The sequence below is a fragment of the Marmota flaviventris genome, chromosome 2 (genome assembly GCF_047511675.1).
Source record: "Marmota flaviventris isolate mMarFla1 chromosome 2, mMarFla1.hap1, whole genome shotgun sequence".
Taxonomy (NCBI): domain Eukaryota; kingdom Metazoa; phylum Chordata; class Mammalia; order Rodentia; family Sciuridae; genus Marmota; species Marmota flaviventris.
The window spans coordinates 151,834,894-151,861,428 of NC_092499.1; the positions used below are offsets into that span (position 1 = coordinate 151,834,894).

General features: G+C 41.4%; 1 protein-coding gene across 2 annotated transcripts in view; it reads left to right on the plus strand.

The window, feature by feature from the left end:
- Positions 1-26,535, plus strand: part of Entrep2 (endosomal transmembrane epsin interactor 2) — a 420,439-nt gene that overhangs the window by 349,745 nt on the left and 44,159 nt on the right. The window contains exon 4 of one of the 2 annotated variants that reach the window (XM_071607359.1): positions 647-781. The exons of the other annotated variant lie outside the window; for it this stretch is intronic. Within the exon in view, the coding sequence (XP_071463460.1) occupies positions 647-781 (135 nt within the window). The remainder of the gene's footprint in view (positions 1-646; positions 782-26,535) is intronic. 2 annotated transcript variants of the gene reach the window in all.

A 26,535-nucleotide genomic window follows, 5' to 3' on the forward strand; every position in this document is an offset into this window, starting at 1 on the left:
TTGAAATGCTTGGAATGTTGTTCTTTCCATCCATGGTTTTTAATTTTCCAAGCTGTTTTTATTTACTCGACATTTATTGAACACCTACAATTTATTCAACACTGCAAATACGGTGATGATAAGATATGTAACTATAGCTGGATAAAATAAGTGTCGAGTAGAGGTAGGACTGGAAACCCAGAAAAGACCTTAAAGACAGAGCTAGAGTTGGGCATTGATGGATGAGTAGGAGTTTGATACTACAAAATTAGACAGGAAATTTCTGACCATGAGAAAAGCATGAGTCAAGGTGCAGAGCTATAACATATCTCCCTGCACAACTCAGTTTGAGTGATTTTCAGCGTTTTTCTATAATTCACCTGCCATTTTCTGGAATGCACAGCTAAGCTTTCTTCAAATATACTTTTTCTTTTTTTACTCATTGCTGTTAAAATAGGAATTTCAAGGAATTCCTGATAGTATTCTTCCTGGCCTTGGTCAATAGAGATTGTGTTTGATTTGTTACTTAAGGGTAACTGAAGTGGGATGCTTTGCACTGAGCCATCTTCACTCATCCTTAATCATGTCTTTCGGGCCTGCCCTCGAGGTCCCAATGCCATGTTAACGGAGAGGTAACAGTGGGGTCTGTCTGTGTTCCTCCGTCTAGATCAAGTTTGACAGTGTGGAGGTGTGTGTCTGCTGTGAGCTGCAGCACCAGTCATCTGGCTGCAGCAACCTCGGGGAGACGCTGAAGCTGAACCCACTGCAGGAGAACTGCAACGCTGTGAGGCTGACCTTGAAGGTGACCGCTGGGCGCTGTTTGTGCATGCATTTCTTCACCCCGTGCTTTACAGACATTATGGGAAGATTTATTAGCACACAGTTTCCTTTCAGCCCATAATTCATCCAGGTAGATTCAATGCCAGAGGCAATGTCTTTCAGGGGAACATTTTAAAGGATTATAGGTGTTCATTTGGAAGATGTTGCTTTCTGGATAGTGTTTTCCATGTTTACCTTTCCATTTTCCTGCCTCTGACATATGCAAAGTGGGATGTGGATGTTTAAGAGAGTTTTTCTTTTTCTTTTTTTTGTCCTTTTTACAAATGATGATGTGATTTATTCTATTGCTTTTCTGACATTTTTGCTATAACATCATCAGAAAACACATGGGTGTTTATTTTGCTATTTAAAGGGCATTTGGAGAAAAATTGTATAATCTCTCATGGGAATCTGTTTTCTTTTATTTATTTATTTATTTATTTTAGTTATCGGTGGACACAACATCTTTGTTTGTATGTGGTGCTGAGGATCAAACCCGGGCCGCACGCATGCCAGGCGAGCGCGCTACCGCTTGAGCCACATCCCCAGCCCCGCAATCTGTTTTCTTGTAAAATATCTGATATTAAGAAAAATGACATAGAAAATTTGTTCATATTATTCTGTTTATTTGTTTATTTTTTGATGCAAGCATTTTTTTTTTATTTCTGAAAACCAAAATTGGCTGTTTAAAAACACATATGAACAATAAGCCCAATCTTTACATTGAATGCAATTGTGCAAAAACTTTTTTTTTTTTTAAACAAAAGACATGGCATGTTCAAAGGAACTCTTGGTTGGTGGTAGGATTATATTTATAGTAAACAGAGAACTCTAGAATGTGTACAGGAAACACAGTATGTAGGGAAACGGAGGCTTCAAGAAAAGCCACATCAAATCTGGAAAGAAGGAAGGGACATGCGGCCCTCTGGAATTTGACACCTGTGATTAGTTTTCCATGGGTGGTCAGTAGATGGCAAATAAGCAAAGATGTGCAAAGGATGCACCTGATCAATGTGGTAAGAGTCGGCCTGGTTCTGCAAACCTGCCTTGTTTGGGATGGAAGTGCCCAAGCTCTGGGTCCCAGCATCCCACAAGATAAAATATAAAATTGCATAGATTTTATTGATTATTATCACAAGATTGATAATTCAGCAGGGTTAGGGGCAGCCAGAAGCAAAACAGTGCAGGATGCCCTCTCTTATGGTTCTCGGCTTTTTCTTACTGTCCCAGATTACATACAACCACAGTTGATGCCTCACTACATCTGGGACCTGCTCAGCCCTTCAGAGCCCTTCTTAAAGGGACAAAAGCAATCATTACTCAGATCTCCTTCTGGCAACTCCCAAGTTACCTAGGCAACTGGGTAACTTTTCTTTTCATATTTAAATATATATATAACAAAATAATAGGTAATTATAATGCAACTACCCACTTCCTGGAAGAGCTAGTAAATCCCCAAGGGAATCTTTCTACTCTCTAGGCCACTTGTGTGTGTTAATCAACTTGATGTCACTATAATCCCTGAGATAATCAACTTATAAGAGAAAAGTTTTATTTTGGCTTAGTTTTGGAGGTTCCAGTCCATGATTGAGTAGCACCTTTTGCCCTGGGCCTGTGGCAGGGCAGCACATCATGGTGGGAACTCATGGCAGAGCAAAACCACTCACTTTATAGGAAACCAGGGAGCAAAAGAAAAAGTGGAAAGGACTGGGCTCTCCTAAAGGCTCCATTGCTTCCAAATAGCATCCGTTTGGGACTGAGCCTTTAATATGCTGATTGTTGGAGGGAAACTTACCAAACTGTAGCCATATAGGATGCAGTTAAACCTGTAAGTCACCTCCCACTCTTCAGCTATGGGTATGTTTGGCCAATTCCATAAAAGCCGTGGAGTTCTCCTTGGCACCTTGCTTACTCTGTGGGACCCAGGACACATCTTCATCAACCTCCAGCCCCTGATAAGGTGACTGTAGCTTGAAAAGTAATGACAGTGTTGGAAAAATAATACCATCTGTAAGAATGCAGACTCCAGGCCTGTGGTGAGCTGGTAACTTGCAAACTTACCCTTATTCACTACTTTAGTACCTGGATGAGAAAAGCATTTGGTATAGTGCAGCCAAAATGGAATAAAGTGAAGAATACTCAAGAAGATCATGTCAAGATGGCAAGCCTAGTTGGCTAGTCTAGCCTATTCAGTGGCTCTTCCTGGTGGATATTCAAATTGCCCAGGAAAAATGGTAAGGGTTGAAGGCAAAAGAAAGAGTATTCCAATATTTTATTGAATACTGGAACTGGTGACATGAGACTCAAAGGAGGCAGGATTTATGACTGAGGTGGGAGGCCGATTTTGCCTAGAAATTGCAGCTTAGGAATTAGAAGAAGGGGCAGCCTGCTCAAGCCCCCTAACTGAAGGCTTATACAGGGGAATGGGGTCTGAGTTTCATGTGAAATCAAGAGGCCTGTTGGAAATGAATGCCTGTCTATAGTTTGTTTCTGTCCTCTAACTTTATTATTATCTAAAAATGCTTTGACTATCCTAAGTCCTTGCATTTCCATATAAATTTTAGAATCAGCTTGTCAATTTCTACAGAAATCCTGCTGAGATTTTTTATTTCAAATCCATACATCACTTTGAAGAGAATTGACATATTCATGGATGTAGCTCTCCATTTATTTAGTCTTCTTTTATAATTTTTCACATCCGTGTTGTAAAGTTTTCAGTATATAGATTTTAGTCTATTTTATAATATTTATGCTTAAAGTATTTCACATTTATTGATGCAATTTTAATGGTATTTTTAAATCATCTTTTATTAACTGCTAGCATATAAAAATTTGATATTTCTTTCTGGCTTGTATCCTGCAATCTTGCTAAACTCACTTATTAGTTCTAGTAGCTTTTTTTGGTATGTTCTTTTGAATTTTCTATGCAGAGAATCATGTGATATACACAGAGGCAATATTACATCTTCTTTTCTGTATTAAGTTTCTCCAAAGAGACAGAACCAATAGAATATAGGTAGTTATATGTATTTCAGAGGGATTTATTAGGGGAATTGACTTACATGATTAAGGAGACTCAAAAATCCCACAAGAGGCCATCTGTAAGCTGAGATGCTGGGATGCTGGTAGTGTGGTTCAATGCAAGTCCAAAGCTGAAGGCCTCAGAACCCACATAATTTTCCCCCCAGTATAGAATTCTTGAGGAATATTTCCACCCCACCAAGTTTTGTAGATGAAATGCTATTCTCTTTTGCAGTGGGTATTTATTTAGGGAAAAATTTTTAGGTTGGCCTAATTCTTTTTTCCTTTTATGTATGTTGTAGTCATTAATGCCATTTGAAACTATTTTTTGAAGCTCTTTAGCTTATCCCTACATGGTACGATTGTTCTATCTAGTCCTCTTCTGGTTGCTGAAGGCCATGAGAATAATACTTAATATATATCATTTCCAAGCTAGAGATTTTAATTGTGGCATGAGATTCTCCAGAGCTCTCTTTCCTCCAGCTACTATCCTATCAGGGATACCATAAGGAGCAAAGCCTCCTGCAACTTACTCACACTGGTTGTGTAGCATGAATGAGAAATAAACCTTTATTGTTTTAACCCATTGAATTTAGAGGAATATTTGTTACTGCAACATAACCTAGCCCATCCTGTCTAATGCAGGGCAACATTTTTCTTTTGGTTCAGATTTCAAAAGTATTTTTTGATTATCAAGTTTATTAGATTCACTATGATATGTCTTTTTTGATATGTCTTGATACTTATCAATCTCTATCAATTTTCCCATGATACCCAGTGTCCTCTTACAACCTATGAATTTGCATCTTACTTTATTTGAGAAAAAAATTCTATAACTTTATATTTGAATCTTTTTGACCTGTTTCAAGACAACAGTGCATTTCTTGGACCACTTTTATCTGTCTTTCATAACGATCATTTTTTTCTCTAGTTTTTTTTTTAAGGTCTTCCTTTTCCACCTCATTTGGCTGTATTTCTAAAACCTCTCTCCCTAGCTATATTTTCTGCAGTGATCGTTGCCTTTTTGCTCTGCTGTCACTGTGATATTGAGTTTTGGCAGCTCCCTTCTCAACTTTCTGTATCTTCTTCATTTGTTCAGTGAAGAATCTCTGCTTTGAGCCCTTAGATTTTAGCAGCTTTCTTCTCTGGCCGCAGTTTGCATCCATGGATGTCTCTAGCTAGTTAATTACACTGGAGCTTTCTATGTGTCTTATGTCTTTCTTAGATCTCTTCTGTGAGGTATATGGACACATCAAAGCACTAAAGCACAGTCGTGATCCTTAATTGCTAACTGAAGCTTTATGCTCCATTTAAATAGGCTTTAGATCAAATAGGATTTCGTTCTTCCGTCTCATAATCATAGAAGCCCTGAGAGTCAGATAGATCTAAATGCCATCTTAACTAGTTTCCGTGTAATTGGTGTTGCGGTCACCCTTTTTTTTTTTTTTTTTTGGATACCAGAGATTGAACTCAGTGACACTCGACCAATGAGCCACATCCTCAGCCCTATTTTGCATTTTATTTAGAGACAGGGTCTCACTGAGTTGCTTAGTGCCTTGTGATGGTGATCACTTTGAATTTAACATTATTCTTGAAAAGTGATTCGAACCATGTTGTGATTGATGACATTCCCTGCAGTAAAGGGGTCTTCTGCATGGACCCAGTGTTGCTTCACTGGCATTAAAACTCTTAGGTACCAGAACAAGCATAGGTAGTAGGAAATGGAGTCACTCTGGGATGGGGCTGCTCTAATTCTATATACAGAGTTCCATGGGAACCCCTGCTTACATAACATTTGCAAAATATTCTTGACACTTAGCAAAAGAAAAGGCTACAGGAAATGTTCTCTTCATTACATTCCCTTGCTCTCTCCTTTTTGGTCAGCAATTAGAGCGGGTTCATTGATCTTTTCCATAGTCTCATTTGAGCTCTATTTATCTGGTTAGTAACACTCTATGTCTAAATTTCCATATTAAATTATAGATTATCCATCCTTGGTATCTGAAGGACTCATTTTATGCTAGGAAAATCCCTTATAATTGGCTTGGGAGTCAAAGCACTTTGATTTCAGTAGTGTTTGAATTAACTGGTGCTGACTTAATGAGATTTGTCTAACTACCCACTGTTAGGCCGAACCCCCTTCCTACTTCTCTCCCTACCTTCTGAAACCTGAAATGTTGTACAGCTACAATCCATAAAGGCTGGGGTGGGGGGGAAGCAGAAATCAAAGTGATGAAGAATATATTTAGAATTCAGAATATGATGCAGATGTTGTTTCATTCATCCTTCAGATTGTTTTTTAATTTGTTTTGGTAGCTTGGAGGCCCTAACATTCCTATGTCTCTTTTCTATGCTTTCTACTCAACACTCCTCCTGGACTCTGAATCTTTAGCAGAGAACTGCTGGGGACACACAAACCCCTCTGGAGGGTAGTGATGGTCTCTTACCATGATAACAATATCTCAGGCATGATAAGGTTTTCTGCTCCACCTTCACCCTCACTCAGAAAAGGGCATGAGGGCACATGGAACTCCACCATGCCAGCCATGTAAGGATTCTCACATTTGTAGAGCTGAGGGGATGGGACATTTGTTCTGTTTTCCAGGTACCCCTTGTATGGGTGAGAAGGCTGCAGCTGGAGGGAGGTCAGGCAGCTCCTCTTGGGACCTAGGGCAAGTCTGGGTGTCTCTTTTGGGGAGCCCTCCGAGACCCATGGCTCTGCTCCCTTAGGAAAGGTCCTGGCTGTGGGCATCTTATCATGAATAATCAGAAAATAGCTTCTAAAACTTAGGATTCCAGCATCTGCTTTCCCAAAGCCCTTGACAATGGTGGGGAACTGCTACTGAAGGAGAAAGTACCTAGAGCCCCTTTCCAGAAGGAGTCTAGGCTTTTGTAAGATAAGGTGACAAAAAAATTATAAGATTTTTTTAAAAATTGGTATTTTAATGGTCATTTTGCCAAGTCAAACTTAACACAATGCAGACAAATTTTCTGATCTGTATGAACAGATTTTTTAAAAGTCACAAAAATCAGAATTAGCTGGTGGAACATGCTTCTCATATGCCAATATTGTGTCTGTCCCAACTTTAATTCTTTGCTATATTCAAGAATGTTATTATGGTTTTATTATAGTGATACAAGTCTAATTCACAACAGAGGGAAATATCTGTTTCTTCTTCTTTCATGTACCTGATTTAATTTATTGAGCCACACTAAACCAAATTACCCAAAGAAACCTTATCCATGAAATAGGAGATAAAAGTTTCCCAAGAAATCAATCAGTTATTAAGTTTATGTACTTTCTTATCTTAAAAATGTTTTATCTTAGTCCCTAATTAAGTTAAAAAAGAGCCAAAACAATTCCCTAAAAAAAACCTACTAGAGACCTGAAAAATAAACTCATCATTTAATCTTGAGTAAGTTCTTAACCATGCTAACGAAATAAAAATGATTTTGCTAATAAATGAATGGTCCACATTTTGTGATAAAACTTGCAGCATTTATTGGTAGTATGAACCTGCAAATGCACACACACACCACACAAAGCACACATGTGCACATGTATACTCGTACACGTACATGTCACACAATGCAGAGACACCCATGCACATACATGCACACACATACATGTATATGTGCACACACATAACACTCCTCCTAGAAATGAACTTTCCATATTCAGAAATGGGCAGCTACATAAGACAGATTTGCTACATCTTTACACAGCTTAAAAAGTTCACCCCTTGGGGGTGAATGGGTCCTTCTGGCCAGATGGGATGTGGTCAGAGATGAGAAGGTATTAAATTCCTGCTACCTCACTTACACCAGCTACCACAGGCCCCATGTAAGGGAGCATCCAGAAATATTTGGCTCTCCTGACCATTGAGCATTACCCAGCCTGGAATGCAGTCTCCTTGGTATAAGAGGGGGGTGCTACCATGTCTCTGAATGGCATCTCTGTCCCTGGTTTCTTCCTCCCACCCTCTGATTCTACTGGCATCCACTTTCCCCTGTGTGGTGGAGATACTGAGTTTGGTGTGACATCCACACCACAAACCCATGTGGCATCTGTATAGTCACCCAACTTCTAAAACAGTCATAAGAGAAGACAGTTCACCAAGGAGGTCTGTGACCTGTCTGTGCCTGCTGAGTGAAAACTAGGTTCAAGATCTTCAAATGCTGAGATAAAATATTTTTAGTGACATACTTACAGCAATCATATCCTCTTCAACTCAAAGAAAGGTTAGTGAGTAGAGCCTTAAAGGCTGACCAGGTATAGACAGCCTGACTGGACTGTCTTGTGATGTTTCCAGCCCCCGTAGGGCTTGTGGGTGAGCTTCAGGTGCAAGCACACCTCCTCACACAGTTGGTGAAGCACTGGACCAGTGCAGGAGGGGCCTGCTCACTGGTCAGGATCAGCGTGTTTTCTGTGGTTATGCAACCTCACCGGCACCACTTTTTTTCCCATGGGGAGGGAGGGATATCTCTAAGTCTCCTTCTCTTTCCATGGAAAATACAACACTCCAGAGAGATGGTCCACAAAGGGTCCTGGCATCTTATGCTCTTAACCCTGACTCTGAAACCTGGCTCCTCCATCCCAACACAATGGCCTCCCCCAAGGTCACCACCTGATCAGATCATTTCCCTGAACTATGCTACCTCCAGGATCTCCCCAGAATACTCTGACAGTCAAGCCTTGGCCTCCTCTCCTTCTTGCATTTCTAGGTTCTAGTATTTTAAGGATAAGAAAAACTAAAGCATTTTCCTACTGTAACAGATCACTCAACATAAGACTTCTGACACCAGATGTGTGGTGGTTGTTTCCCCACACACCAGGAAATTCTCCAGGGAAGATCAGTTGGGTATCCTCTAATTCAATGTGATACTGAAATTTACTACCTGGTGATGGTGTCAGATCCACAGGTTTAAGACTCAATCTCCAACTGCCCCATTTCAGATGTCAGTTGTACTCCAAGTTCCCCTAACTCCTATATTTATCTTCATTCACAAGAGAGTGATCACAAATTATAATTATGTATTTGCATGACTTTTTTTTTGGGGGGGAGGTACCAGGAATTGATCTCAGGGGCACTCAACCACTGAGCCACATTCCCAGCCTGTTTTGTATCTTATTTAGAGACAGGGTCTTGATGAATTGCTTACTGCCTCGCTTTTGCCGAGGCTGGCTTTGAACTCACGATCCTCCCCGTCCCTCAGCTTCCGGAGCCACTGGGATTACAGGTGTGCACATCTGCTCCCAGCTGCATGACTTTTTATTGACATCTGTGCCTTCATAAACTATAAGATCAGTGAAGGCAGAAAAGAATCTTTTTTTTTTTTTTTTTTTTTTGGCTAACATAGCTTACAGCATGGGGGATGGCAGCAGTGACTCTGTTTTAGAAATCAGTAAGAATTTTTTTTTTTTTTGAGCAAGAGTTTTTAATTCATTCAGTAAAAATTTTTGAGCACCTCTTCTGTGCCTGGGTTGGGTGATAGGAAATGAAAATATTGAATTATAAATATTTTCATTGCTGCCCTCTCTTCTTAGTGTGAGTTGTTATTTTGTTGAGTGGGGAGAAGGGTAAAATTTGAGGTTTGCATAGGTAGTGTGTGTGTTAGCTATAAGAAATATAGGAAGTGGGAAGATGTGGAGAAATATTTGGGTTTCTATTGCTGAATGATGTAAGACACATGCAGCTCTAAAAACAGTGATAATGCTAATAGGGATATTTGTCCACAAACACACATACCCCACCTATAATCCTACAGAAGACCTATTAAATTGGTACTCAGGATTACATTGGACATTAGTGAAGGGTATAGCAACCAGTCCTTTCTAGAATATTCTAGAAATTTCTGATAGACATATTGTTTATAAGAACCAAAGAAAGAAAAAAGAACTCAAGTTACAACTCAGCTCTTGGAACCTTTCTGGGAAGTCACTGGAAGATGTACTGTGTGTCAAGAGTGTGCCCTAATTTTGAAGAGCAGGGACTGAGAGGTGTTTGGCCAGATACAAAACAGTTATATGGTGCCAAGGGGTAATTTATTGAAAAGATGGATGCTAAAGACCCTCATAATCTCCATAAGCAGCATTTATTTGAAATGACAGAAAATATTTTTAAGATCTAATGTGATATGTTCTGCAAACACAGTTTCAGTATACAGTATCCCCTTTAGACCCCCACTCCAATCCCTGCACACCTTCTTCCTAGATTTTTGCCCTGAAGTCTTCCCAAGTAGAAATTCTGGAGCTACTTATAGCAGGATTCAGGGCAGCTTCCTGGGACTCTCTAGGACTCAGACAGCTGGGCCACACAGGTGGAATACCCTCTGTGCCCCACCATACAGACCCACAGTCTTTGGCACATTTAGATAACCAACTACAAAGAGCCTCTTCCTTCAGGCTGCAGGATCTCTGCAATGTTAGCACAGTCTCGGTTTCAGGGACATGGGAGAGAGCTTCATCTATCCAGGTTTAGCAACACAGTGGTGGGCCCAGGACTGTCCCAGCATAAATATTAACAGACTCTCATTTCACTCTCACACAGGTCCCAATTGATCTAGTGTCCAAAAAGGAAGTTAAGGGTCTCCCAGAGGGGTTCCATTGCCTTGCATGGGAAGCAAATACAAGGCTAGAGAAAAATGCTCATGATTGACACAAACTGGAGAAGATAGCATAGAGCCCACACCTGGAGATTAGAGGTTATTTTTAAAGCACGTAGTTATTTTCAGGGTTCTAAATTGGTATCAGAATGAGAGAAAGGAAAAGGAGAGGCAAATATGCAGTATGAGAAAATGTTCAAGAATGTATAAAATTGGAATAAAATAAAATCAGAAAGAATATGTATAAAATTGGTGGAAGGGAAAAATGAAAACAGAAAATAACTACTGTGTCAAAATGCATCTGTGTGTGCTCAAAATATGTGCAATTTATTGTATACCAATTATACCTCAATAAAGCTGTTAAAAGTTTTTGTGACAGATGAGTGGGTGAAGAAGGAAAGTATAAAATCAAAGACAAGAAAGACAGAGATGGAATAATGCATGAGTTCAGAGATTAGTTTAGGGTATTTGATGTGATTCAGAAATCAATAGGCAACTGGTTACAGGAACTTGAAGAAGGAATAATATAATAATGGAAGAGCTGAATAAAATTATTTTGAGTGGCTTGATACACCAAGGCCACAGGGGAGATGGCCCAAATGAGAGGCGCCTCATGCAGAGCATTTGGCACAGGGACAGAATATAATGTGGAAGAAACTTCTTAGGGGAGGCAAAATATCTCACTGTGATTTTGCGTAGCCCTTTGCTTGGCTTCTCTGTGAGCTGCCATCCTCTGTGAACAGCCTTTTAAAATGCATCATGCTGTTTTCTCAAGCCTCAGAGAGATCAGTGAGGTGGACTGGGTTACTTGAAGTCCAGGGATAAGAAAATGGAGGCCTCAGAATGTGCCGGGACTGAACTGCAGTCTCAAAACTAGTAGTTGATCTGGACTTCTGTCTTTAATGCCAGGTTTGGTGCCTCCTCCACCACCAAAGTGAATCACTTGGTAGGAGACAGAACCTGAAGAACAGTAGCCAACCAGTGGACAGTTAAGGAGTCCTTTCTCACCAGCTCCTTGTCCCATGCACCTCTTGACACATCTGAGAGTGACCACTGCCCTCTTATGAAGTTATTAGCAAGTTCAACATACAAAAAAGTATGAGAATAGGGGCTGGGGTTGTGGCTCAGTGGCAGAGCACTTGCCTAGCATATGTGGGGCCCTGGGTTTGATTCTCAGTTATCGCCTATAAACAAATAAAATAAAGGTCCATTGACAATTAAAAAATATTTTTTAAAAGTATGAGAATAAGATAATATTCCTCTCAAATTTATCCAGTCCTACTATCTGTGTTAGTTTTCTGTTGCTGTACCAAAACTCCTGAGAATGGGTAATTTATAAAGAATAGAAGTGTATTTACCTTTTCCCTGCACAACAGCACATTTCACTAAAGTTTTACATGAAAATTGATACAAAAGATCCCATAAGAAAATGTCTATTTTCACCCGCATCACTTTTCTGATATTTACCCATATAGATGTGAGTCACTTTGATTCTGTCTTGGTAACTTCTGTGTAGTAATTTTACAGTATAGGACTATTACTTATCTATCTCATGCTGGTGGATGGGAGTTGTTTCCAATTTTTCACTAGTGTTAACAGCACTGGACTGAATAGTTAATGCACTCAGTGGCATGTGCACATGTACTGCATTTCATCTGGTGTGTGTACTTATGGGGTTGTAAGATGAGCATCTGCAAGACTTTTCCTATCACCCAGCACTGCACCTATGCTGACTTACCTTCTCACCAGCCACTGGAAGGAGGTGCATGTGCTTCTTGATGTCAGATTTTTCACATGACCAATGGCTGCTTGTGCTTCTCATCTGTGAATTGCCTCTTTTCCTATAGGGTTATTTGTCCTTCCTTCCTTCCTTTCTTTCTTTCTCTCTCTCTTTTTCTCTCCTTCCTCCTCCTCCTCCTCCTCCTCCTCCTCCTCCTCCTCCTCCTCCTCCTCCTCCTCCTCCTTCTTCTCTCTCTCTCTCTCTCTCTCTCTCTCTCTCTCTCTCTCTCCACTGGGGATTGAACTCAGGGCCTTTGTACATACTAGGCAGGTGCTGTATCACTGAGCTGCATCCCAGCCCTTTTAAATTAATTAATTCAATTGTATTTTGTGACAGGGTCTCACTTAGTTGCTGAGGCTGACCTCAAACTTGTGTTCTCCTGCCTCAGCCTCCTGAGTGGCTGGAATTATAGATGTGTGTCACCACACCCTTTTTTTAAATCTATTAATCTACATGATTGTCTTTTGTCATAAAAATTCTCTCACAGTCTATTATTCATCACTCAATGTTATTTTGGATGTCATTTGTGACTGATAAATTTTCAGTTTTAATATAGGCAAATTCATTTCCTTTATTATGTTTTAATATTTTTTCATCCTAAGGTCATAAAAATATCCTCTGGATTTTTTTCTATAAGTTTTAAAACATTGCTTTTTCATGTTTGGCTCAATAGTGTCCCTGGGGTTGAATTTTGTGTATGGTAGACATGAGGATCTAATTTTAGTTCATAGTTTGCATATAAATAATCATTAATTATTGCAGCACCAATCTCCATTTCTATATTTGAAGATGTCGATTTTTGAATCTCTCTTTTTATTCACTGGTCTATGGCTTGGCTTTCCATCTTTACCATGTCCTATTAAGGGCGGTTTCTTGCTGTGATCAGTGTTGCATGCCTGTAATCCCAGTGACAATGGAGGCTGAAGCAGGAGGATTGCAATTCAAGGCCAACCTCATCAACTTAGCAAGGCCTTAAGCAACTTAGTGAGACCCTGTCTCAAAATAAAAAGTAAATAAATAAAAATGGATGGGGATGTGGTTCAGAGGTTAAATGCCCTGGGTTCAATCCCTGGTACCAAAAAATAAATAGTTAAGCAAACAAATAATATGGTTTCTTTATTAGTGCTGTATTTGATAAGATAAGCCTTCACTTTGTTCTTCAGACTTGTTTTGACTATTCTTTGTCCTTTTTGCCCTATCTTCTCTTTTCCTCTCCTCTTCTATTTCTCTCTCTCTCTCTCTCTCTCTCTCTCTCTCTCTCACACACACACACACACACACACACACACACACACACACTGTTTATAACTGCATTGTATTTTTTGCAATGATAAAATTTAGGTAGGGCTGGGGATGTGGCTCAAGCGGTAGCATGCTCGCCTGGAATGCGTGCAGCCCGGGTTCGATCCTCAGCACCACATACAAACAAAGATGTTGTGTCCGCCGAAAACTAAAAAATAAATATTAAAATTCTCTCTTCTCTCTCTCTCTCTCTTTGAAAAAAAAAATTTAGGAGAGTGATCATTTTCCATGTATCTTTCCATTTATTTAGTCTTCTGTTATGTTTTCCAATAAAAACATTATGATTTTTGGTATACAGTTCTGACTGTCTTTTGTTAAGTCATTCTTAGATACCATACAGTTCGTGGCTATTGGAAATGTGCGGTTTTTAAAAATTACACTTCCATATTAATTTTTTTTGTGATAGAAACTCATTTACTTTTGTTCATTGGCCTGGTATCCAGTTACTTCTAACTCTATTTGCTCCCACAGTTTGCCTGAAAAGTGTTGAGATTTTGTATTTAAAGGATTACCCGTGAAATAATGAGAGTCTTGCTTCTCCCTTTCCAATCTTTACCTTGATGATTAATCCCTCACCGTTTTTTTCCCTGCCTTCCTGCACTGGGTAGGACAATGCCGGGCGCAAGTTGAGCCAGCAGCATCCTTGTCTAGTTCCTGATTTTGCAGGACATGGTTTAATAATTAAGTATAATGTTTGTTGAAAATTTCTGGTCCTATGTATTATTTGCCAGGTGAAGGGAATCCCAGTCTTTTAAGATTTTATATCCAGTCTTCTAAGGGTTTACCAGGAAAGAGTTTTCAATTTCAGCCAGTGCTGCATCTGTTGAGGCAAGCCTTTCTGGGATAAGAAAAAATCTGCTTTGCTGATATTTTATGAAGGATTTTTAAAACTATTTGTAAGTTGTATTAATCAAAATTTTGCTTTTTCCTATGGGGCTTGTCTAGTTTGCCATCTTTTTTAGTTTACACTAGACTTAAAGGATGAGTGAGGAAGCCCTGCCCTCTTTCTCCCTCCATAAGCAAAATTTGCATAACATTCTATTCGTTTATTGAATTGAATGTTTGGTAAAACTTGTGAACCTTATGGATATGGTAATTTCTTGTAGTCAGTGGATAGTTAAGTGTGGATTTGATGGATTATAGGGTTTCCTTTTTCTTCTTGAGACCATTTTGCTACCTTTTATTTTTCTAGAAAGATTGTTCATTCTGTTTAGGTTTTCAAATCCATTTGTATGAAAAAAAAATCCATATGGGACACCTATAGTTATGTCTCTTTAATTTCTAATGATTTTAATTTATTCCTTTTCTTTCTTTTGGTAATCATCCTTGCCAGAACTTGTGTATTTCATCACGGTGTTTTTGTCCTGAAGAACAAACTTTAGGTTCTGTCTGTTGTTACTTTGTTTGCCATTTCATTCATTTCTGCTTTCATTTCCATTTATTCCTTCCTTCCAAATTCCTTTTTCTTTTTTCACTTTTTGGGTTATGTGCTCTGCTACTAAATTCAGTCATTCTTCTTTTCTCATGTATATATGTAGGACTTTACATTTCTCTTCAACTGCATATTCCAACTTTTGATGTCTAATAATTTTTATATTCAGTTCCAAGGATACTCTGATTTCCATTGTGATTTATTTTCCAGTCCTTGAGTTATTTAGCATCTTTTATAATTTTCAAGAATATAGAAGGTTTTCTTGGCTATCTTTTTGTTATTTGTAGCCAATTTAATTGCTCTCTAGTCAGGTAACCTATTTATAAGATACCTGAGGTCAGGTCTTTGGTTTTGGTTGAGATTGACTTTTTAGTCTGTGGTGCGTTTTTGGAAGTCCCACATCTTGGTGGTATCCATCTAAGATAACAACCAGAGAGTCTCCAAAATATAATAATACTTATTTGGGAATAGCAGAACACTGCAGTGGAAATGTATCTACCACAGTAAATTACATATATTTAAGAAGACTGTGGCAAGAGGAACTTTTTAATGATCAAATGAGGAGGATTACATAGACATTTTGAAACAATAATCCCTGGTTACAAGGTGGCATCAGTTCAAGATTAAAATGGTACTTCTTGGTCAGATGTCCTTGTAGAAGCATTGTTTGTGGAAGGTTGTGACTCTGGCAGTGGTTTGCGAAGGATTCTTGTCATAAAGCATGCATGCACTGGATGCCCCCTGTCCCCTTCACAGCCTCCAAGACTTATTTATTATTCCTTTGTTGTCCGGGTTTGACAAGAATGACTCCATTTTGCTTCTGGCAACTTCCACATTGGCATAGGTATACCCATATGTGCTGTGTGTTCCTCAGCTCTGTCATGTGGTTTGACTCTTCTTGGTCCTCAGTAACTCATTGTTTGTTTGGTGCATTGAGACTAGTGAGTGAACCCTTTCACCACGAGGTTGGATTTCTACATTTATCCACCTGCTATTGACTGAATTCCTTTTCTCTGATCACTCTCTTCTTGATCATTTCTATATAGGCAGCTTCTCCCTCTTGATTCTGGATCTTAATTCAAACTCTCTGCTCTCCTTACTGAGCACACCTTCCCTGGGCAAATTCTCTCCACTTCCACTGTATCAGTCCTTATTTATGACTCCAGGCCAGATTCACTCTCTTGCCTGCTGGACACTACCATGCAGGGGGCCCTCAGTCATGTAGGATTTAAATGAAAACCCAAGCTCATCCTCACTGCCTGCCTCCTCTATATCCTGGCTATCCTCCACTTGCGTCAGTCTTCCAACTGAGAATGACTTGGATTCTTCCCATGAATGAGGTCCCCTCCCCTCCCAAACAGTTGAGCTGTTACAAGCTTCCATTTGTGTGGACTGCCAGGTTCAGAAGAATAGAACCTGCTGCGATCACTCCCTGCTGTCTTCTCTAACAGTTCTTACCTGGGCCCATCCCCCAGAAACTGTCCCCCAACCTGGTGGATGACATCATCAGCACCCCTCATCTTACAGGGCAGAGAGCTGGGGGTTCCCCAACTCATCCTTCTGTGCATGTCAGTCACCTTTATCTCTTGACCACCTCCTAAGAGACTGGGTCTCCAGCTGGGAACACTGAAGGGCGCCTCCAGTTCCAGCTACTCAGAAGGCTCAGGCAAGAGGATTACTTTATCCTGGGAGTTTGAGGCGGCCTTGGGAAACATAGCAAGTTCCCTGTTTTAAGGAAGAAGAAAGAAGAACAGAAGAAAGAGCCAGGGCTCTGTGGAAACTAAGGAGTTGGTGTCAGAGGGAAGAAGGAATGATGACCAGATTTGTAATAAAGAGTCATCCTACAGCAGTGGGGACAGGACTGAGAGAGAGGCCCAGACAGGAGGCACAGAAACAAGAAGGGCAGAGTCTGCATAGGCCATAGCAGAGGAGGAAGGGAGGGTTTTGATTTGGCAAATGTAGTAGTTCATCTCCCCAGCCATGGCTTCGTTTTTCAAGGTTGGAACATCATAGTACTGTGTTCATTACCCTGTATTTTACTTACCAGTGTCCCCCAAAAGCAAGAGTACTGATGCTGGCAACTTAGATATGTCAAAAAGAAGCAGAATCATAGTATTTGTAGGGCTTGGTACTACCCTGCCTGTGCCATCCTTTCCAGACAAGGGAAGGGGTCCAGGTGCCAGACCCTCCCTGTTCCTGTGTCCTTTCAGTTCTCCATTTTATGCTTTGTCTGGTGAGATGGGGAGGAATGCCCCCCACAGCCTGGAGAGGCCTCCCTATGCTTCTCCACCTTCTCTCACATGGCCTCTTCCCTCTTCTAAGAATGAGCCTCCCCTCCCGAATAACTATTGTCTCCAGGATAGCTTGCCCCTGGTGGTCCCCAAACTGAATGTGTGTGAGGCCCACCTAGAGGTGCACACTGAAAACCCCAAACTGCATTAAAGCAGGATGGTTGGTGAAGGGGTGCAAGTGCAGGTGATACTGCCGGTTATCGGTGATGAGTCCTGCTTCCCCACATGTTGAAGTTTGAACATTAGAGAAGCATGCCAAGGCAAGCATATGAAGCAGGGTTTATTTCAAAAGGGGTAACATAGACTTCTCCTGCGAGGGAGAAGGGGGTCATAGCTGATATCATGGTGTCCCAAGAAGCGAGGTGTTCTGCCCTTTTAATATGTCCTAAGCTTTCTTTCTTCTCCTGCTTTTTCTCCCTTATCTTTCTCCTTCCTGTGGACTAGACCCAGGAATGCTTGGTGGGATGGCCAAAAGGTGGGAGACAGGTGGGCTGAAGGGGGGAGGGCAGGATGGAGTAGCTAAAGACACATTAACGACCTTGGAGGGGAAATTCCTGGGACGGGTTACCTTGGCAACAGGTTGAAGCAAGGGCAGGGTTTTTTTGTTTTTGTTTTGAGAGAGAGAGGAGAGAATTTTTTTAAATATTTATTTAGTTTTCGGTGGACACAACATCTTTGTTTGTATGTGGTGCTGAGGATCGAACCAGGGCCGCATGCATGCCAGGCGAGCGCACTACCCCTTGAGCCACATCCCCAGCCCCCAGGGGCAGGTTCTTGATAAGATCCCTCAGGGGATAGTCTCCAACTCACAGACTCCCTCAAAATTGGCCTTCTAGAACCGACCTAACTTGATTTACCTATCTACACTGACTGCCTGTCTAATTCTGGCTTCACAGAGTTCCTTCCCCCAGAGTCAAGCCAAACCAACAGCTCCTCTCCGTTTTCTTCCTGTTTACTACAGCCCTTGAGGGCATTTAGTGAGAACTTCATAGTCTGGAAGCATGAGGAAAAGAGACATGCCTGTATCTTTAAGGACGTGTTATAATACCAGTTAAATTCAGATTGGAATGTTACTTCTGGTTGTAGACATTATCTAAGTACTCAGGAGGCAAAAGGCTAATAAGATAATTTAAATTACTTCTGTGTGTTCGTCAGTATTTCCCACAAGCATCTCTTCATTCTTTTTAACTTCATCCTTGATCTGCCTGGGCTTTAATCAAAATATTTTCACTTACACTTAACCTTATGGAGAGTAAGACAAGCAATCATGAAGCAGAACATTCAAGAGACAAAAATAGCAAAATAATGAAAGATAGACAAACATCAGAATAAATCTCTTGTTCAGTTGACAAAAGGAGTAAAATACATCAGTTCAGACAGCATAAAGGCATTATTGACATTTTTGGATACATATTGTCTTTGTCTGTTTTCTATTGCTGTAACAGAATACCTGAGACTGGGTAATGTATAAAGAATAGAAGTTTATTGGCTCATTGTTCTGAAGGCTGAGAAGTCCAAGAGCATGATGCCAATATCTTCTTGGCATCTGGTAAGACCTCATTGGGTCATGACATTGAAGAGGTTATCAACAGAGGGACAGAGACAAACTGGCTTTTAAAACAGACCCACTCTGGAGATAACACATTCGTCCATTAATCCACTAATAGATTAATCCAGTCAAGGAGGCTAATCACCTCTTAAAGCTCCCACCTGGTCTCACCCTCAGTATTTCTCAATGGGGATTAAACTTCCACCTGAATTTTGGTGGGGTCATTCAAACCAGAGCAGATGTCGGATAATTTTTTAAGTATTCATGGATGACACTTTAAAGAAGTCTGCTGAATTCATCCTCAGCTGCCTATGTTTTTAATTAGATTGAGAGTACCTCAGATAAATACCTGTATGGAATAATTATAGCCAATGTTTAATGAACCTTTCTGTGTGCCAGGCATTGCTACAAGTAGACTTGTGAATTAATTTTACCCTCACACCTTACCCTGTGAGGCACAGGTCCCTTTATTCCCATTTTATGGATGAGGGCACTGAGGCAAGTCAAATTAAATAGCTTCCCAAGGTCATGCTGATTGTAAAGGTGGAGCTAGGATTCCAGACCAGTCAGTAGATAAGGAGACAATGCTACTGCCCGGGATCAGGGCTCAGCTGCAGGATAGTAAGAATGGTCAGAACAAGCCAACACCCAGTAAGAACCTGATTGCCTTCTGAATTACCAGAAATTAAGACATATTTATACTCATTGTATGCTGTATCTTTAAAAAAATGTGAATATTGACAAACTATAAATTCCATATGTGATAATTCTCTGAACAGAATATTTTGTGTGCATGTTTCCTACACCAAGTAGATCAGGTAAAAGGTGTTGTTGTGAATTCTGCCTGTGAAATAAATACCTGGTGCAAGGAAGTTCTGGCTTTCGAAAACAAAGGCAAAGCTTTATGGCTCATGGTATGAGGTGTTTCTAGTTTTGACAGACTCCTGGGAAAAGGCAATTTGTTCCTTCCTTGTCTGCTGAGTAAAATGTCAGCAAAGTCACCTTGCAGTTCCATTCTATTGCCATGCAAAGGATGAGCTGTCATTCTCATACATGGGAGGAAAAAATGATACAGCATCCTCCACGAAACAAACACAGACACTCAGTGATGCTTTGACTTGGGATCTGTCCTACCAGGGAAGACATGTCCCCCAAATCAGCAGCAATGCCTGTAAGCAAGTCAGATCAGTAGATATCTTTTATTTAGGAATTTGAAGTCTCGGAAGTCCTCATTTACAAATTTTCTTTAAGGGCTAATATTGTATTATTTTTCCTTTTAAAATAATGTTTACAATAAGGTCTGGTATTTTCTAAATCCTAAATGTTCCCCTGTCATTAGTAAAAGATGCAGATTTTTTTTTCTTTTTGGCTATCAAGAGATTAATTTGAGCTGTAGAGCTTTTCACTTATGAATAGTTATAATCAACTGCTTGTGTAATTGCTAATAAAAAGACTCTAAGATATCTTAAAGCAATTAAAATTTAGTTACCATTCCAAAGTAACTTAAATATAGGCAATTATTTCAGCTGTTAAATACCTGAAAATGCTTCATGATGTTTACAGATTAATAACTTAATGATTTTGATCATGTTGGCCCTCTGGTTTCCAGGGATGAATTTATACATGAGTTTGAGTTGAGTGAAATCTATCCAAATGTGAGGACCAGTCTTAAGACAAGAGTAAAATGAATGGCTCCAACCTCTCAGGAGATGGTCATTTCCTCCCCTCTGACCCAGAGCCTCCCCAAAATGAGCAGCTTGATACTAGAAGCAGCTCTGCACACCCCTGATGGAATTCCCCCAGGGAGCTGTTCCCCTGCTTCAGTTGAAGTGAGTCTCAGCTAGTAGTGACCTCATAGATGGAGAAATCCAAGTTCAGAGCAATGAGGAATGCTCAAAGCCACACAATCAGGAATAAAAGAGCAGGGCTGAGGCTTCCTATCTAGGGATCTTTTGTGGAGTGTGAGCAGGAAGAGACTAAAAGAACATCAGGGGGCCATCTTTAGTGCCATCTTCTATCCTATCACATAGAAGCAGGGGAAGTAGACAGCATTTGCTCCCAATGATGAGCTCCCAAATCACCCAGGTTTGGTTAGCACCCCGCATACAGCACCCTCCTGGACACTCCTGCCTCAGTTGACTGGCCCAGGAAGTGAACTCCTGCCCAAGCCAGCTCCTTCCCTGGGCAGCAGAGAGAGCAAGGCAAGCGTCCAGTGCTAACGCTGCACGTTTATCTGAAAGCTGGTCTGCAGAGACAGCAGGAGTGAAGCAGAAATGGGCTGCAGATGGCAAAGATTTTATCAGCTGCTGCTGGCAATGCTTTACAGATGATAACTTGTGAGGGACTAGAGCCAACTTCTGCTAAAGCAGGTAAGGTAGCTGTTCTGGAAGTCTGCTTTGCTGATTGGCAGGACTGCACCTGGGCATTGAATCCCAGTCAGAGGGCAGAGGCTTTGCTGGGTGGCAAATGAGCTGGAGCCCAGGGCCAATTGACAACATGGCAGTCTGCATGAAAGAAAATTAAGTCATTGTGGCCAAGACCTTCTAAAGTGAGGTTGGAAGACTGCGAGAGGATTGTATTCATACCTGCTAAGGGTTAAGCCACAGAAGGCTTCAACAGACCTGGATAAACAACTGAAGTCAGTGTCCTGCCAGCCTTCAACATCTCTCAGCTGGGAGTGCCCTAATTAACTAACCAATCACACAGGGGTTGCAATTTAGGATTTCTGTCTGGCCAACAAACTACCTCTGAAAACAACTCCTGGGCAAATCCCTTAGATGAAACCTCTCCTGCATTTGTCTTATGGGACATTTATGAGCACCCCTGACTCAATATACCTGAATTGCAATTCTTTGATCTCCAAATAAATGCTATTTCATTTTAACTCCATGCCAGTCTTTTTTTTTTTTTTTTCCGTTAGTTAATACTGGGTGTGATGGATAACTAAGGATGACACAAGGATTTTGGATTCAACCATATTGATGACACTGCCTAAGCAAGAAGAATGGACCTTATAGAAGAGCAAGGGACCCAGTGTTCCTATTATTCTCTCTGCTCTCCCTCCTCTCCCTCCCCGCACCACCCTGGCCTCCCTCACCCTGAGTACCTCGGCAGTGGGGCTCCTACTTGTTTTTTCTCTCCATCCATCTCCACTGCTGGTCTAGTCCAGATGAAATGACATTGCCTCCCCAGGAGTGTGAATCCTCTACTATTACTGGGTAAGAGGTAGCTCTGCCATCTGGCTCCTTGGTTTCCTCATCTGCTCGACCTCCCTGTGTTGAAATGGAATTCCTCCAGAGGACTGTGCAGTTATTCTGTGCCCTCTAGGCCCAGCCAAGTGCAGCCTTCACCACTCAGCCCTCCTGGCTCCACACCTTCCCTGTAGCTCTCCTCATTGGGTCTTACTCCCCTCTTCTGTCCCTGTGCCTGAGGGATCAACAACAGCTGGTACAGCCATCTCAAGCGAGAATGCATTGGACACTGGTGGCTACCTTCTCTGTCCAGCCATCTGGGGCTCCCACTCTCTGAATTTCAAGGAGATAGAGGCCAAGTGGATACTGGAATTAAAATGGCATTACCCAGATAAATTGCTCAATGAATCAAATTGCCCTTAACAGTCAAAGCTAAATCAATAAATAATAGTAGGTCAGTAATTGGCTGTTTTTTATCAAGTTACTAAAGTCCAGACTGGTCCCTGACATGAAGACTGTGTGAATATAGATGGCTAACCAGTTGGTTCCTTTATTGCTGAGGTTTTCTTTCAAGCAGGCTTGAGTCTAACTGGCCTTCAATTCCTAAGCAAAAGAGGTACATTAAGCATTGTTTCATGAGTGAAAACACTCCACTCCTCTTTGTATCTTTGGGGGATTATTTGGCGGTGGGAGATGAAGCACAGTAATTGAAGTCAATCAAGGTTAAAAGAAATGTGCTCAGCAGCACTGCACAAGGGGCCATTTGCTCACCTTGGTCAATATTGTTTTTCAGACTTTAAGTTTCAGGGCTATAAAGGACAGCAGTACCTTCACAAACAAAGGAAGATTCTGAATGGCCCTTCCATAAGTGACTACATAGTGCTACAGTTGCAAAGCCTTTGATCTTTCTCTTTTCTTATTTTTAAAAATTTTCCTCGTAACTCATGCCATGTGAAAACTCCCAGAAAACACTTCATGGAGCATTGTTATTTTAACTGGTGACTAATTAAGTTGGAGTACTTCAGGCATTTTATAAGTACCTAATCACCTTTGCATGAAAAGGGATTGCTAATGAAAATAATTTCCTTGTGTCAAAATTAAAAACTGGAGGGAGAAACAATACCTTTCTTCAAATACCTTCTTGGGATTTTCTGGTGGAGGGAGGAGGGAGACAGAAGCCTGCAGTGTAGATGGAAGGTGCCCACAGCTGGTGACTGTCCCACATGTGGTATTCTGGAGTGCCCATGTGCGAACCGTCAGTAGCAGTGTCAGGATATGAATGAACCTGCACTAATGAGGGTGAATCTGCACCCCAAGAAATACAGAATGTTGAAATGCTTGGAACATCAGGCCCTGCCACGAGAGGACCAGTGGCTTTTTGAATGATTTTAGTGATAGGAGATGGAGAAGCCCACTGTTGTAGTCAGTTTGGGCTGCTATCACAAAATATTTCAGACTGGGTGGGTTGATCAACATTTATTTCTCATTTTTCTGGGGCTGGAAGTCTGAGAGAATGCCTGCATGGTTGGATTCTAGTCAGGGCCCTCTTCCTGGTTTGCAGGAGTCCCCCTTCTCATTTTGTCCTCATGTGGCAGGGAGAGAGAGGGCAGAAGCAAGACCTCCCCTCTTTTGATAGAGGCACATTTTTCCACATGAGAGTCCCACCCTCATGACCTAACCGCTTCCCAAAGGCCTCATCTCCATATCCCATCACCTAGGGCAGGGGCAGGGGTGGCTAGGGCTTCAAAATATGAATTTGGGGGAAATATAAATTCAGACCCTAGCACCCACCAATACTACACCGCATTCAAATAAGTCAAATTTCTTTTGTTTGTATATTTCAAATAACTATATTATTGATATGTAAGTCACAATTTATTAGTGATGCCCTTTTATATTTACTGTTTTGTATTGAAGTAAATATTTTGAAGATATAAATATGAACATGGCAAATTATATTATTTTCTGCTATCACACATATTTCTAAATTTAAGAATAAAGAGAAATTAATGATACAAGACAGTTTCTCTGCAGAAGCCACCATGACACCCCCCACACACACCCTAACCCTATTGTGACCTGATCCTTGCTACTCCCCCTCAGGTCTTTCTGCACACATCTCGGCTCACAGGCCACAGGTGATAGGTCACAGATGACCATTCAAAGTTCAGAGCTCAGTCTCTACTTACAAGTCACTGCTCACAGGTCATATCACCACTCAAAGTTCTCAGATACTAGTTCCCAGTCACAGGTCCCAATCATTGATCACAGTTCACAGGTCACAGGTTACCTCTCATTGGGTGACCTCGGGCTGGCTATAGTGCCTCCCTTGTGTGCAGGTTGGGATCTGCCCTGCCTTGGCTAGATCAGGTTTATTCCTCTGCTCTTGTGATGGGCTCCATGTAGATGGTGTGGTTTCCCCAGTGTATCAGCTTCTCAGTGTCCCTCACCTTGTCAGAGGGTCATCCAAGCCCCCTCCCATCCTGACAGTAGCCCTGCTCCTAAACCCTACCCCATACTCTGTGGCTTTCAGAAGTCATCAGGTACCAAGTCCCACCCACCCACTGTCGTGGAAATGCACTGGAAGGCTGTCATCATGCTCCCAGGACTCCCCGCCTTCAGTCCTGGATGTTTTAAGTGCCTCACCTTCCCTTTTTGAAATCTCTATGCCAGAGCAGGACACCCATCTCATGGGTGCACAGCACCTTATCTTACACACACACCACACACACACACACACACACACACACACACGATCGAGGGACACTCAGGAACATGGTGATCCGCCTTGCTCCAGTGACAGCCCAGCCAGGTGATCCCTCTGGTCCTCTGCCTACAAACCTCCCACTGACACCCAACTGCTGCCTGGTTCTCAGGGGGCACTCTGGGTCTCTTTTGGGCACAGATCTGCTATCCTCAGCACATTACCAGAAGCCCTGGCCTGGCACTTCTCTTCAGGGCCTGCTCAGGATGGGCATGCGATGAATGGCAAGTGAGCCCAGGGTGCTGGCAATGTGTTCCTGCCCAGGAAACTGCCTGCCACCAGGGGTCACCTTTGCCACTGGTATTGACATTATGTCGGGGCAGGCCAGACTTCCCCCACTGTGACACACATTTTGACAGACTGGTTTGATCAACTCTGGCCAGGTATGAAGGGCCCTGTCTGTGGAAGGCAGTCTTGCTCTTGGCCGGCTTCCTCATCCCAGCTTCATCCCCAGCAGAAGTCGCCTGTGCCAACTCCATCTGCCTCCTAGGTTTCCATTTTCCCCAAAAAACATTTGTTTTCAAGTTTGTGTTGGTGACTAAAACACCTAAAACTGATCATCACCATAAAACTTCTCCTGCCTGACAGATTGGCTTTAAACTTTTGTCATCTGGAGTTTTTACTTTTTTTTTCAGTCTTCTAGTTTCATGTTACCTTGGTATTTATTCAGGAAAACTTGTAGTATTATGATTGATTGAATGTAGACTTCTGAATCTAGAGAGTTATGACAGGTTCCCATAATTATTCCAAGTAGAACTTTGTATAGTAAATTTTAAGGCTTTCCTTCAATGCTTGTCATTTAAAAAAGAACGTGGGGGTTGGGGGTGCAGCTAGTGGTAGAGCACTTGCCCAGCAGGTGTGAGGCCCGGGGTTTGATCCCCAGCATTTAAAAAAATAAATAAACAAAAAACACCTTACTGAATATTTTTAACTCTTTTTAGTTGTAAGTGAAGACAATGCCTTTATTTTATTTTTATGTGGTGCTGAGGATTGAACTCAGTGCCTCACAAGTCCGAGGCAACTGCTCTACCACTAAGCTACAACTGCAGCCCCCGAATATTTTTTATTATAAAAATTACACCTAGTCTTTATATAAAAAGATAAAAACAGTTGATTAGTAGATGAAAGCATGGCACACGAGATAAATGGATAGAGTGAAAATTCTTCAATGGATACAAGTCTCTCCTAGACATTTTTCTACACAATAAGTATCTGTTATGGTTTCAGTGTGAGAGGCCTCCAAATCTCATGTGTAAGTCAATGCAAGGAAGTTTAGAGAGGAAATGATTGAGTTCTGAGAGCCTTATCCTAATCAGTGCATTAATCCACTTGAATGAATTAACTGGGTGGTAACTTTAGGTAGATAGAGTGGGGCTAGAAGTGGGTGGTGGCTGGGAGGCATGACTTTGGGATTTATATTTTGTCCCTGGAGAAGCAAGCTTAGTCTCTCTCTGCTCCTTATTATCATGTCCTGAGCTGCTTTCCTCTGCCATGCCTTTCCACTATGATGTTCTGCCTCATCTTGGGCCCAGGCAATGGAGCTGGCTGCCTATGGACTGAGACCCAGAAACTGTGAGTGCCAAATACACTCAGTCACACACACACACATACATAAGCTTTTCCTCAGCTAATATTGCTCTTTTCAGGTCTGTTGTTTGCAGCAATGAAAAAACTGACTAAACTTACATATGTAAAAGTTTTAACACAAATCCAGAGCTACGCTAATACCATACAGTAGTCCCCACTTACTCATGGGGGATATGTTCCATGACCCCCCATAGAAGCCTAAAACCACAGAGAG